The sequence below is a fragment of the Crotalus tigris genome, unplaced genomic scaffold, assembly GCF_016545835.1.
Source record: "Crotalus tigris isolate CLP2741 ecotype Arizona unplaced genomic scaffold, ASM1654583v1 scf7180000017545.3456711, whole genome shotgun sequence".
Taxonomy (NCBI): Eukaryota; Metazoa; Chordata; class Lepidosauria; order Squamata; family Viperidae; genus Crotalus; species Crotalus tigris.
This window is the reverse complement of record NW_024096464.1, coordinates 2006913-2022346: the sequence shown is the minus strand read 5'-3', so window position 1 is coordinate 2022346 and position 15434 is coordinate 2006913. Positions and strand designations below refer to the sequence as shown.

The 15434-nt window shown below is 40.8% G+C and overlaps 1 protein-coding gene across 5 annotated transcripts in view; it reads left to right on the top strand.

Annotated features, from left to right (window-relative positions):
* The window catches only part of RGS6 (regulator of G protein signaling 6), a 222338-nt gene extending 208877 nt beyond the window's left edge, over window positions 1–13461 (top strand). For all 5 annotated transcript variants that reach the window (XM_039334125.1, XM_039334140.1, XM_039334134.1 and 2 more), the window contains one exon: window positions 13332–13461. In XM_039334125.1, coding sequence (XP_039190059.1) covers window positions 13332–13382 — 51 coding nt within the window. In that variant the 3' untranslated portion in view covers window positions 13383–13461. The remainder of the gene's footprint in view (window positions 1–13331) is intronic.
* The last annotated feature ends 1973 nt before the right edge of the window (window positions 13462–15434 follow it).

Below are 15434 nucleotides of genomic sequence, written 5' to 3'. Positions count from 1 at the left end.
TTATCCTTGATGAGAGTAGGGAAGATGCACACATAGCTTCTATTCTCTGTAATATTGTGTACAATGTTGGTAACATGCACAGTGCTTCTACTTACATTGCCTTGTAGAAAAAAAGGGTGGGATCGTTTGGGTCCAGAAGAAGGTAGGGGCCCTGTGAAGGATCAGATTTCTGTTTATTTCCATAGCATCAGTACACGATGTATTGTGGATTCTTCTACTAATCAAGTAAGTATTCTATGGATGTTAGTTTACACAAACAGTGACTTTAATGCACGGATTAGGCTGGCCTCAGTTATACTTCTTTCTTGGTATCTCATTTTCAATGTTTTATCAAAGATTAATGAATCTATTTCCAAATAATCCGCTAATAACAGCCAACTAAACATTTTTATTTGTTATCAACACAGAATACAATTGTGGTATTAAAAATCTATTACACTTCTGTTGACCAATGTAGGTTTCTCAAACATTTTCTTAGAAGGGAATTCAAAAAACTAAAGCTTACAGTACCATGAACTATTGTAGGAAAAGAAAAAAAAATGAGCTTCCACACATTTAATTAAAAACACTTTTTTTAATGCAGTTGCTGCTAGAGCTCCTTGGCAAATTGCTTCAGAAAATGAGGCATATCCCATGAAAACAGGAAATATAGGAAGCACATACTGAATTATATTTATGTATTTTATTTATTTATCCAATTTCTACAGTCACTCATCTCAATTCAACTGACTCAATAACCCAGCAATTAACCATAAAACAGTAAAAATTAATACATATAGGCAAATGAGAATTATCATAATAATTTGTCAGAGTTTTACAGCTTTCCAGCGCAAAAATAAGCCGCAAAATAAGGACACATTCAAAATGAGCAGGAGGCATAGTTTAGAAAAACTTTATCTATAAAATATATATAAACATGATGCGTACAGTTTGGTTCAGCTCTGGGGAACATCAACAACTCTTAACTTGGAGATCAGGAAAAAAAAACACACAGAAAAGACTAAGACATGCCAGACCTAGGCTGGATCACATGCCTCACACAGTCAATACTATGTCTTAATCAAAAACAGTTCTCATTGACTGGTTTGTTGCTATGGCTATTCCAGTTCATAAAATTTCTTACATAGTGACACTCCTCCCTTTATGACTGGAATAGACATAAAACCAAATAATTTAATACTCTTCCCATGGTGTACTCCACCCAATGGCTTGGTCATTACATCTGCCAGATTGTCATCTGAAGAACAATGAAGCAAGCGAAATAGTTTACTTTTGATGGCTTCTCTGACATTACAATACTTAATGTCCACATGCTTGCTTCTACTTTTCACTCTGTCACCTGCTGCCATTTTAATGCAAGCAGCATTATCTTCAAATACTGTTACAGCTTCTTTAACTTCTATACTTAAATCCTTTAACAGCTGTACATACCAGGTTACCTCTGAACACAGTTCAGACAGAGCAATAAATTCTGCCTGTACATAGAAATAGCTACAATTGTTTGTTTTCTGGACTTCATTGTTGGGTAACAGTTTCTTTTTGTATACCCATTTACATCCTACAGCTTTCTAGCCTTGTGGTAAAGCCATAGAGGTGAATACTCTATGTTCATCCATGGATTTCATTTCTTTGTCCATGGTCTCTTTCCACTTCACTTGCTTCACTTTGGGTAGTGCCAATACTTTCTGATAGTTTCTTGGCTCATACCAGTCATTACACCTTTACTTTCCTAGCAGAATACCTGTCAGGTGGAATCCCCTTGTTCCATCGCTCTGACCTGCATGGCATTGACTGCTCTTGACTGTCAACTCTTTTCTGCTTCACATCAGAGTCACCATCTTCTTCTGACTCCTTTTCTTGTCCTTTTTTAGCTTCTCCTCCCTGAATGCTGACACCATCACTAAGTGAGTCACCATCACTAAATGGATCATCCCCAGAACTGGCATCAATTCTGCTCCAATTCTGCTCTGCAAAGCTAGCAGTTCTGGAAATTACTATACTTCTCCTCCCAAAGCGATAGCTCTTTGAGCCAGGCTCATAGCCTATAAATCTGAGCTTTCTAGCCTTTGGCTGTCCTTTTTTTTCCTAATTGCCTTTGGAATATACACCCATGCATTGCTTCCAAACACCCTTAAATGTGCTAGAGATGGCTTTCTCCCATATGGACAGCACAGCATATGGAGTATCATTTAGAGAGGAACTCCACAGCCTATTGACCAAATAATTAACAGTCAACATGGCTTCACCCCACTACGACCTGCTCAGACCAGAATCCTCCAGCAGTGAGTCTTTCATGGTCTGCAAGATTCCATTCTGTCTTTCAGCCGTGCCATTCTCAGCTGCTGTGTACTGTGCATCTATGTCATATTCCTAGCTGTCCCAACCACTGTTGAAAACTTGTTGACATGAATTCTGAACCCGTCAGTTTGCAGCTGGCATACCTGTTGCCTATATCTTCTTTCTGCAAAGCTCACCCATTGCTTGAACTTTTGCAACACCTGTTTTGCTCTTAAGCAAATAGCAGAACCCAAATCTGCTATGGTCATCTACAATGGCTAATGCATACCTGGCTCCTCCCAAGCTGGCTTGCATTGGTCCTACTAAATCTGCATGCACCAGCTCTAGAACCCTTGTTGTCTGCCTTGTGCTCTTCTTGCTTACTGGGAATACCTTGGATTTCGATGATTTACACACTGCACAGTCTAAGTATGATTTACACACTTTCAAGGTTAATCCCTCTGCAAACTCTGGCATCCTATGCAACACTCTGAAGCTGGCATGGCCAAGCTTTCTGTGCAAGAGATGAATGCATGAATCATGTTGTGCCACATTACCAAATGTTTGGGCACATTGAATCTTTTGTGCCTGCAACACATAAAGACTATCCTGCTTTATGCCCTGTGCACATACATTCCCATTTCTTTTTATGAGACATTTCCCATCTACAAATGTGGTCTCAAACCCTTGTTTGTCCAGACTGGAAACATTTAGTACATTATGCTCCATTTCAGGCACATATAATACATTATTAAACCTTTCCTCCAGACATGGAATCAGCACACTGCCTTTCCTCATGACTTTTTCCTTCTGGCCATTTGCTAAGGCCACTGCATCTCCTCCAGTTGAGTCCAATCTGGAAAACAACTTAGAATTATTAACAATTGTTTGACTAGCTCCACTCCATTAACCATTTGTCTCTACTATTATAATAGCTAACTTTTGCAACAGCAGCTTGTCTGTTTGCTGTTGTTCTTCCTTGTAAACAGTCTTTCTTTAAATGAGTTTCACACATGAAACATTTCCTTTTCTCCTGTTCTTTCCTCTTGGGAATTCTCTCCTGAGATGTAATGCAATCTCTGCAGACAGCAGGTCTGCTGCTTTGCTCTCTTTCTGCTCCTTGGACCCCCACCTCAGGAATTTCTCCTCGTTGCTTTTTCTAAAATGGCGTTTCTGTTCTTCAGAAATCAAACAGGCTTTAAGTGCTTCCATACTTAATTCCTGTTCTGGTCTGCATTCAAAAACAGCTGAAACAATGGCCCATGTTTCATCAAGACTATTTAGTACCAACAGCACCTTCTGAGACTCAGGAAACTGCATTCCTCGCTGTTCTAATTCAACAAACAGTTTCTGCATGTGGAACAAATACTTTTCTCTGCTGTCATGTGGCAGCAGCCGGACTCTGTACAATTGCCTTGATAACTGCATTATATTGCATGCTGACTCACTCACATGGACGCTTCTCAACTTCAGCCAAACCTCTTTTGCAGTTTTTAAGTCAGCTACATTTAAGAATTGTTCATCTTCCACACTTGAGATGATGTAAGCCAGTGCCTTATCATCCCTCCATTCATCTGTAGCTGCTAATTGCCCCTGGGGTGGATTAATCACAATGTCCCAGAGCTCTTTAGCCTTCAGGAAGCATTCCATTTTTGCAGCCCAAATAAGATAATTCTTTTGTCCCAATCAAGGTAGAGAGCTCTCCTTTAAATCAGCCATCCTGCAAGCCTTCAGCTGAGCAGCCTCTGCCTTTTTCTTGTTTATTTAACTTAGACAGTCCTTCAGCTTAATTACAGCTCTGTGCTGAGCCTCAATCTTTTTCTTCAGTCTGAACTGTGTGCAAGGGCTGGCTGGGATCTGGGTTCATAACCTGTTGGAGTTTTACAGCTTTCCAATGCAAAAATAAGCCCCAAAATAAGCACACATTCAAAATGAGCAGGAGGCTTAGTTTAGAAAAACTTTATGTATAAAATATATATAAACATGATACATACAGTTTCATTCAGCTCTGGGCAACATCAACAACTCTTAACTTGGCGATCAGAAAAAAAAAACACAGAGAAGACTAAGACACTCTCAGACCTAGGCTAGATCACATGCTTCACACAGCTAATACTATGTCTTAATCAAAAACAGTTCTCATTGGCTGGTTTGTTGCTATGGCTATTCTAGTTCATAAAATTTCTTACACAGTGACATAATTACATAAAAATTAACAAGGGAACCAGGTAATGAATCCCCTAACAATTTCAGGACTCCATGGACATAATTAGATCCTTAGAATCTTACAAAAGGCTAACTGAGTCAGGGCCATCCTGAAGGAAGAATATTCCACACGGCAGGGTCTGCTGCTAAGAAGGCAGAACATTTGCTTTCCATCAGCCAACATTCCTTGGCTGATGGGACTCATAACACCCCCAATCTGCTAGAGCAAACTGGACAGGTAAAAATTCAGGTTGATCCCTTAGATAATCTGGTCCGAAGCTATGTTACATATTTATTCAGTTTCTATTGGATAGATAAGAGAGGGGCTAAAAATTGTGCTATACAGTATTGGAGTAGTTAAATTACTATATGAATTTAGACAACCATAAGAATTATTCAATAAAATACTCTCCATTCAATAAAAACACAAGAAACTTGCTGGACCAGGTCAAGTCAGAAATGTATGCCTCTGATTCTGGAGATAGTATATGGATCAGATTTTCCCAGCTTTGTGATCTTGAAATATGTTGAACTTTAGTTCCCATCATTCCCTACAATTCTGAGGTGCTCTAAGGTAAATAGAGATAGTAGAGATTTATCCTACAACATACAGTGTAAGAACTGCAACATCCACTATGTAGGACAAACGGGCAGAAAACTGGCAGAACGCATCCACGAACACCAACTGGCAGTCATAAGGCATGACGAAAATTCTTTAGTTTCACAACATGTATGCAGATTTAACTATAGTTTCAATTGGGAAAATGTGACAATCCTAAACCAGGCCAAATTCAAAAATGCCAAGGAATTTCTAGAAGCCTGGCACTCTGACAAATCAGCCATCAATAGACACATAGACATTAACAACATCTATAGACTATGCAAAAGAGACAATCAACTAGCCAGACATGTCAAACACAAGGCCCGCAAGCCAGATGTAGCCTGCGATTGGCCGATATTTGGCCCGTAGGGATGCCCATAGCGAGGGACTGGCCCCTGGCCCCGGAGGCGGTGAGCATGCGAGAGCCGATGGCATCAGGCAGCAGAAGCTGCGTAGCCCACTGTGAATATGGGCCGGCCCTCCAGCAGCACTGCGGCAGCACCAGCAGCATGTGGAGTTGGGGGGGCATGTGATGCAGACCTCCAGACATGCCTATTCCATCGCATCTCTTTTCAGTTGGAGAGCAGGTCACCACTGGTCATCTTAACCCCCTCATGGGTCTTGCCCTTGGCCTGCGGATGGAGTGCATTCCCCTTGTGCCCCTCAGTACCAACCCCAGCTGCCAGCCACTCACGCAGGTCCATTAGGCCACTGCCTAGAGCTGCAGGCCCATCCAGCACAAAGGAGCTGAAGCGGTTGGCTAGGAAGCTAGAGGTGATAAAGCATGCCCAGGGCCAACAGGCAAAAGGCCACCCCGAGCAGGGAAAGCCAGATCCCCATTGGGCCATGGCCACCCAGGTCCAGCCAAGATTCCATACCTCCCCCCATCTCTGCTGGGGCTGGGCAGCCAAGGCACCGATGGGGATCTGGCTTTCCCCGCTCAGGGTGGCCATTTGCTTGCTAGGTGTGGGTGTGCTCTACAATCTCTACTCAAGCTTCCTAGCTGGCCACTTCACCTCCTTTGTGCTGGGTGGGCCTGCTGCTCTGGGCAGCAGCAGCAGCCTTATGGACCTGCACAAGCTGCTGGTGGTGGCAGCCCAAGGTGGGACCAAGGTGCATCAGGTGCGCAAGGGGAACAGGCTCCACACGTGAGCCAAGGGCAAGATCTGCAAGGGGGCTGAGGAGATGGCCAGTAGCAATATGCTCTCCAACCACAAGCAAAAACAGATGGGGTGGAATAGGCAGTCTGCATCACATAGTTCCCCTTCCCCTCCTCTGCCTGCTGCTGGAGGGCTGGCCTGGTATTTGCAGCAAGCTGATCAGAGTGTGCCGCTCAAGGAGTCGGCAGGCTGTAGCTGTTGATGGACACCATAGGGCCCCATGCGCTTGCTGGCCTTTGTGTGTGGGGGCCGATGGTGTCAGGCAACAACTGCCTCACCTTGCCTTACCCACAGCACCTCACTGCACAGGACGAGCCTCGTGCCCACTGCTCCACCACCAGAGGCCCCCTGGATGTCCCCCAATCCTGCCCAGCCCCCACAGGCATCCCCCCATGAGCAACAACGAGGTGGCCATGCCCACTCTGGCCACGCCCACATAGCCAGCCATGACCATTGCAGCCACACCCACCCAGTGGGCCATGCCCACCCGGTCCCCCTGAGAGCACCACAATGCTAATATGGCCCTATTGAAATTGAGTTTGATACCCCTGAACTAGCCCAAAAGAGAAAAAGACTCCCGCACCTCCAAGGTCAACTTCAGACCAACAATCAAGTAAGCAACACCCCAATCAAGAAACTGCCAAAGAGCCATTAGTAAAACACCCAACCAAAGAATCCCTCAGGCCTCCCCCATGCACCTAGACAGGCAAGACACCAGAATATAAACAGACAGCAAACAGCGTTCCTTACTAGCACTGATGATGCTACCTAGTTAGAGTTATAAAAGGTTTGCAAGAAAACAAGCAAACTCAGAGAACACCAAGGACCCCTCATTTCAACCCTGAGCTACAAATATTCTCCTTCATTAGATTTACATTGAATAATGAATCCTGCTCCCCTTTTAAAGAGGAAGGCATCACTGGCAGTAAACATCATAACAAAGTAATATACTCATTTTATCAACCCTGACTCTCTCCCTGCATCTCACAGAACAGGGATGAGGAAACTGTCTTTCCATGGGACTGCGTTTCAATTTCTCATCATTAGCCATGTGTCCAGGTTTTGCTGAGTTACATTCCAACACCTGGAGGGCCATATGTTTTCCACCTATAGCTTGACAAACTGATGCCTTTGTGTCTCCCACCTCCCATATTTATCTTCATTCTTTTCATTCTTATAATTCATTCTGATTGGTCTGGATTACCATTAAGGAAGCTTTAAAATGCAAGATATCTGCCATCCAGTATATAGTTAGGATGTTGGAGTTGCACTCAGGGAAGATCCCTGAATGGCTTTGGGCCAGTTTTATGTCTTAGCCCAACTTACCCCATAGGATATTGTTGTGGGGTTAAAAAAAATACTGGAAAAGGAAGTGCTTGTGGCAGTTCACTACAGGTAGTTTTCGACTTATGACTATAATTGACTGCAAAATGTCTGTTGCTAAATGAGACATTTCTTAAGTGAATTTTGCCCCATTTTACAACTTCTCTTGCACGGTTGTTAAGTGAATCTGGCTTCCCCATTGACTTTGCTTGACATGACCCCGGGACTCTGCAACCATCATAAGTATGAATCAGTTGCCAAGCATCTGAATTTTGATCAGATGACCCTGGGGATGTTGCAACAGTCGTGTGAAAAACAGTCATAAAACACTTTTTTCAGTGCCATTGTAACTTTGAACGGTCACTAAACGAACTGTTGTAAGTCGAGGAATACCTGTATTCTGTTTTTAAGTGCACCTTCAAAGCACCAACTTGGGTATGAAATCGTATCTCTGGTGCCGAAGATGCAAATGTTTAAAGACCTTTGAGACTCATGATATCAGGGCAAGTAGTTTAATTTTTCAAATACATCCATAGGTATTCTGTGCTGTGGAAATAACACACATACACACACATACTCAACATTTGCGAACAACATTACCTCCCAAGGAGCACATAAACAGATGACTTTTTTTTTTACAGTTGTGTTTACATGTTTTACATACTTTCTGCACTATGGTGACACACACCGCACAGAAGCAGCTTATTGACTAAAATAACCCCCATGAATCACATAAAATAAATTATAGTTTTTGTAAGTGGGTGGCAACTCTATATACACGGTGGAGACAGCATGTAGACAGGATGTTTTGGATTCTGTCACAGACATTATACCTGGTCATACTTTAGAAACACCAAGCCCAACTGCAAGAGCACTTAAGTGGCATTTCAAAATGAAAGGTTTGGTTGGGCCACCCTGGTGCCTCCTTCTGAAACAACCTCACAAACGCCAGTATGGCTCTTGAAGTGAGTTGATAATTGGACTACTGCATTTAAACAAATAGACATATTTTCTTTTAAAGTAATATTCAGTAAACAAGCTTTCGGTGTAATTTGTTTTGCTTTTGTTTTATGTATATATATATTTAAATTTTTGTCCGTCTTCTGTTGTTATCATTTCTTATTCTATGTATACTAATTTAACACCTTCTTTGATCTTTTTTATTTAAGTGCATCTGTGTGGATTTTATGTTCTTTTGCCATTGTTGTGGTTGTTACTGTTATTTTGGTTTCTGCTTTAAAAATCTTCTGTTCGGCATTAAACTTTTTTTCCTCAGTTTATATTACTCTTCATGTGTCTGCAATATGTATCTTTTCTTTCTTTTTCTTCTAATTCTAATAAAAGACCATTTTAAAAGGATATGGCCCTTAGTTTTGTATCAAAATCATATGTTAAAAAAAACAAATGGGGAGTGTGGCCTGTTTCGTTTCAGTAACATGTGTGTCATACTGCACTTAGGTTTTGTGTTAGTAAAGAATTCTAAGAAGCCCAGTGCAGTATATGGCTGAATTAAGGAATATAAATCATAGGTTTTAACCCCAAGAAATATAATCTCTTGGTATTCTTAGGATATCATATTTTATCTTGATAATCTGCAGAGTGGAAACATGTCTTCTGGGATCTCATACTCAAAAGAATAAACTTTAAAAACAAGGATTGGATAGAGGCACAGGGCAGCATATACCATTATTATTATTTTTTGCATTGGATATAGAATGGCAGTCATTGTATAATATGAATTTGAGGAATGTCTCGCCTGAAGAGACTTTCAAATCTGAATTGAGAGAATGCTTTAGAGAGAGAGTATACAGCTGTATAAATATCTCTTTGGGCCATACACAATGCAAAATTTGAAACTGCATCTTCAGAAGATTCAGAATTTCTGGACTCCATTAGTAACAGCTGCTTCTAGAAAACTCTAAAATGAAGGCCTCTGCTTTTCCTTTAAGGAGCATCATAGATTGACAGAGACTTTAAGAATTTCGAAGTTGGCTATAAATGAATTGAAGCTAACAAGACCATTTGAAAAACTTTCTTACTTGGGCTTGTGGTCACTTGGAATTGCAGTCATGGAGTATATATTGTCCAGTAATGCCACTACTAGTACTTCTTGATTTAACAACCATTTGTTGTAACAACCATTCGTTACAAAAAGTAACTCATGACTGGTCCTCACACTGATGACTGTCACAGCATCCTCATGGTCACATGACCAAAATTTAGGTTCTTGGCGGGGTTATGCAATCATCATTTGTGAGCTTCCAAGCTGGCTTCCAAAAAAGTCAATAGGGGAAGCCAGATTCGCTTAATGACCATATGATTCATTTAACTACTACGGTGATTTTCTAAACCGCTATGGCAAAAAAAAAAAAAAAGTTGGAATATCAGGTGCAATTCACTTAACCACTGCCTTGCTTAGCAATGGAGGTTCTGGTCCCATTTGTGATTGAAAGTCGAGGAATCAAAATCAAAATCACGTATTAGTACCGCTTTCTAAAGCTTTAGTAAGGCCACACCTCGAATACTGCATCCAGTTTTGGTCACCACATTACAAAAAAGATGTTGAGACTTTGGAAAAAGTACAAAGAAGAGTAACCAAGATGATTAAAGGCCTGGAGACTAAAACATATGAAGAATGGTTGTAGGAATTGGGAATGCCCAGTCTAGAGAAAAGAAGGACTAGGGAGGACATGACAGGAGTATTCCAGTATTTGAGAAGCTGTCACAAGGAAGAGGGGATCAATCTATTTTCCAAAGCACCTGAAAGCAGGATAAGAAACAATGGATGGAAATTAATCAAGGAGAGAAGCAACCTGGAATTAAGGAGACAGTTCCTAACAGTGAGGACAATTCACCAGTGGAACAGCTTGCCTTCAGAAATTGTGGGCACTCCATCATTGGAGGTTTTTAAGAAGAGAGTGGACAGTCACTTGCCTGAGATGGTATAGGTTCTCCTGCTTGAGCAGAGGGCTGGTCTAGAAGACCTCCAAGGCCCCTTCCAGCTGTATTCTGATTGACTACCTGTATTTAAACTACTGACAAATTAAAACACATAGAAGAATAGGACTACTGAGATTAATTATGGTGTAGCTACAAAAATGGTCCTCTTTTAGCAAAATATAAAGACAATTATGAAAGTTCCGTTTGAATTGCAGAGTGAATTTCTCTGCACTTTTAATCTTAACCTTAGATTAGCACAGCACTAAACTTCATTGGGGCCTATACTGAAGAACATAAACCAAGACATTTTTCTTCTAACAGAGTTCAGACCTTATTTGACTATCCCAGGATTAGGAAAAAGCTATTCTATGCACAAAACAGCTAATTTTGGATGATACGTACCCCAAATAAAATACAGTTTGTTTTGGTCCATGCACAGAATGGCTGTTTAATGCTAGACGGAAATGAGAGGTGTGAAAAACCCAAGAAGACTGGCAGCTAATGGAAGTCTGGGGAGGCTCAGAAAAGATTGTGCTGGTGGATACGCTGCTCTCAGAATAGGAAAGAGGAGATTACTTACTTACCCTGTTCAGTTCTGTACCCTGTGTACTCAGTTGTGTATATTAGAAAAATTGTTTCCAAAATTATTACTGTGCCACAAGGAATTTTTTTTTAAAGTTACTGCAACCTACTATAGCTATGTGTTGGTCTTCTGAATCTGCACTTAAAGGAAGAAATAAAAAATAAACTAATTGCTTATTTTGTTCTTTCTCCCGTTTCCTAAAATCCTGCCTAATCCATTCTGCTGGACGGTCAACAAATTTCTGGATACAAAGAATTAAAAGTTATAGCAGAAGGCATCAGGAATAATTCTCTCACACATAACCCCCATTCTTGTTTTCCAAGAAGATTAGCGAAATAAAGGCCAGCCTGAGTCTCAAATACTTGACTGGGTCCGTTTGTAAAATGTAAAAAAAAATCAGAATGAGAGGATTTCTTTCTCTCTTTCATGCAGTCACTAAGTGCACTGTCTGGCACATACATCTATTCTCTGGCTGGCTAGCAGATCTTCAACATTCAATTGGCAAGCTGAGCTAGTGATTGCGATCCAATTAAGGAAAAAAAAGATATAGTGCACACTGATTTGGAGGAATGAAAGCATTATAAAGGATATATAATGCGACTTTCAGGTCTGGCTGAAGATAATCTAATAAATTCTTGTGTGCTGTACTATTTTGTGAGCAGCACTAGTTGCATAAACTAAAATAGAAATGTTGAAGGAGAAAGAAAAAGCCTTTACAGGCATTGGGACCTCAGAGTAACGATTGGGGGCAGAATGCCATGAAATATTCTGCCTGAGTTTTCTCAAATTGAATTGGAGTGAGGCTCATCTCCTAGTCCAGGTAGGAACTGTGGTAATTCTTGAAAGAAAAGAATGAGGAAGAAGTGCCAAAGAATGCAGACTTTGCTGCGCCAATGCCTGGATGCTTTTAAAAGTAGGGCTAATTACCTAGCTGATTTTATCCCTTTCAGCAATGCCTGGACAAAGCTTCTTATCCCCATTTTGTCCAGTTATTCCTTTCTGTTTGATTGTATCTGCTAGAGGAGGGAGGTGGGTTCATGGGGGTGGCATGTAGTAAATTAATTTGGTAAATTTTACAGGCATTTTATTTTACTTAACTTTTATTCATTCCTTACCCTACCCTCCTGTCTTTCTTTAAGTGGCTTTTGGAAAGCATATACTCATAGACACGCATAAACAGTAAGTGTGTCAGATATGAAAATATTGGAGACAAAGAAGCTTCAAAATTGCCAGTTGGCAGCTTGAGTTGACAACATGAGAAAGTCAGCCATTGCACAGGATTTTCTCTCTCACACTGTTTAATTCCCCCCCCCTCTAGTCTGCCTTTGGGGAGCTGCTATCTGAATGTTGGGGTTCATTCCTTTGCAACAAATACAATAATAATGGCAGATTCTACAAGAATGGTAGAATTTTTATCCTTCTATGTGACCAACCAAGCACTTGCTATGGGAGTATTTACTGAAATATTTTAGTAACTAAATAATATTTACTAAATGTATAACATTTAGTGTTGTATGTCACCTGTAGTTCTAAATTAACCATTCTTGAGAATTTTGGGTATTTACAAGTGCCCTTGGGAAATTATGAATCCATTGATGGATTTGAAAGAAGGCAATGTAGTTACATCAGTGAAGCATATCTGAGCTAGACTCGTATCTCTGGATGTTGATTTCAGCAACTAGAAAGGAACGATGAGATGCAAAGATAGTAGAGGCTGTGGGAAGGGAGAAACCAATATGCTCATCACATCAAGGAAGATCCCGAGGGAAGAAGCATGTAAGTATTTGCAGATTGGGAGGAAGAATTCCTTGAAACCAATGTTCCCTATTAATGAACATAGTGGTGCTGCCTGTATGCCTAAGGGGAGTGAATTTCTACAAGACATATTTTACCAACAGTGCAAAGAGATAACTGGGTTCCCTTACGTGTTTGGACAGCTTGATCATATATGCGAATGCCATAAATTGGTACAGAAAATAGGGCTGTTCTACAGGGAAGGCGTGGTCTTGACTATCTTTCCCTGACCCAAAGCAATGTTTATCTAGAAAAAGTATAGGATAGTCCCACCTCTTTTATCCCCATGTGTCATCACAAATATCTTTCATTCCATAATTGATCCTTGCCCACCAGCTTTTGAAAGTCACTGAGCAATCTGGCCTGTGTTACCGACTAATCACAAACTGAATTCATATCCTTGGCTTCTCCTCCCCCCCCCCCATTTCCCCTTTGTTTGTTCCTCCAGGGAAAGTCACTGGCAGGCAAGCGTCTCACAGGCTTGATGCAATCTTCTTGACAGCATCGGCTGGGCTAGCAGTTGCTGACATCTCCGAAAGACCGCTGCACTCCACCTCCTCCTCCTCGGCCAAGGAAAGACATTGTGGGGGGGGGGCATAGGGGTCACTGCGAGGGGCGGGGGGGGGGTGTAGACGAGGGAGAAAAGGAGAGAGAGCACCTTCAGACAATGGAAGAAACATAGGGAGGGAAAAGACGCTGGGATGGAGACTCTGACCCACTGGAGGTTCCTCTTTCTGTAGTTTACATCAACACTTTTCTTATACTGCTTTGTAATGGGACTGAGGTCTCCAACGATAAGACTCTGTTTCTAATTTGATTTCAGAGGAACACCATTGCTGTCTAAAGGAAGCAGACAAAGAGAGTGAGAAAGGGCTAACAGTGTTATTTTACGTCGATCCTAAGAGAAGGAAAAGACAACTGGTTCGGATCAGTCTTCATAACGCAGGCGCTTTCTCCCACTCTTTGCTGCTGCTGCTGCATGTGCACAGCTGTCTCTATCTGTCTTTCACATATCTAGATAGGTCTAACATTTCATTCTGCTGAGCAATAGATTAATAGTAAACTCTAGCTTCACACTAATGGCTCAGATTTGGCATCCTTTCCAAAGCCAGAAGATTTCACTTTGTCTGAAGGAAGTGTCATGTGATGAAAAAGGTTGCCACCCTAGCGCTTAAATGAAGATTAAAAACATAATCTAAGTAATTGGAAGGAGCACCCAATGATCTTTTCTCCACAGCCACCTGCAAATTTACTATAGATGTCATTTGTCTTCTAATGGTCTAGGTCCAATAAAATAACCACTGGAATCTGCTTAGACTTGAGAGAAAGAACCTGCCATTAGGAGAAAATAGGAGTTTGATTGGGTTTTTATTTTGCTTTGTTTTTTGCCCTCATTCTTTGAAACATCTTTTCAAAAGATGTTTGCAAAAATGCCTTTAGCTCTTCACTGATAGTATTAGTTGTTCCGAATATGTTTTGGGATACTGCCTGCATGCTACAGCCAATAGGATCAGACTCTAAGCTCCATGTGACCAATTTGATCCTAGTAGAATTGATTTGCATTTTATATATGTGAAACAGTCACATCCAGCAACATGGTCCAAATGTTATGCCAGCCGTTCACACTTACATGGTCCAGCTGTGTACTGCAACCTACCAGGAATGGCATCCCTTCTATTTATTTTATAACCCAGAAAAGTGTTTTGTAACCCAAAGAAAGTTTTTAACAGATTTATTGAATCTCATGTTTGCAACATACCATGGCTAGTGGTGAGCTGCATTTAGTTTGGTGTATTACAAGTTGCACAAGTCTGTTTTATGCATCCATGTTATATAAAACACCATGTTTAAGAAGGTGGCATTTGATGGGAGTGGAATATTTATTTACTTCTGCCCTCTTTTTGTGTTTATTTTCCCACCAGGCTTAGCCCACAATATTAGCCATATAGAGTAAACTTATTTGATTGAATATATAATACGTGTTTACTGCATTTAGCACAATAAGCTAGAATCAGTGGTCAGTTAAGCTGCTAAAATATTAGTTAGGTCATTTAAAATTTAATTATACAGGAATAAATCAAGGTTCAATTGCTTGAAGAAAGAACATATCAGAGATTTTTTTTTTTTTAAATCCATGTAAACACTTCAGTCTGGTAATTCCAGAGTCTTGCATGGTGTAAGTTTCACATTTCTTTTTTCACAATATGGCAAATGGGCAAAAACCTTGTGGGAAACTCAGCCAGGAATGGAAATGATCCAACTAATTGCTCAAAATTGTGCTCAGTGGCTAGAGCTGAGAGAAGGAAATTGTTTAACCAATAAATTATTTGTGTAACTCCCCAAAAAATAAACTAAAAGGCAGAAAAACAGTTGCAATGGAAAGTGGTCTGTAAGTTGTGTGGACAAATATTGGCTAGAATGTATATGGGATCATACAGATGGCCTTAGCTGCCTTTTAAAATAGTGAGAAGTCTGATAAATGTACGGTATGTATTCTAAATACGCTATCCCACTTGAGTGCAAAAGAGTCAGCCCAACTATTTTTTTTATT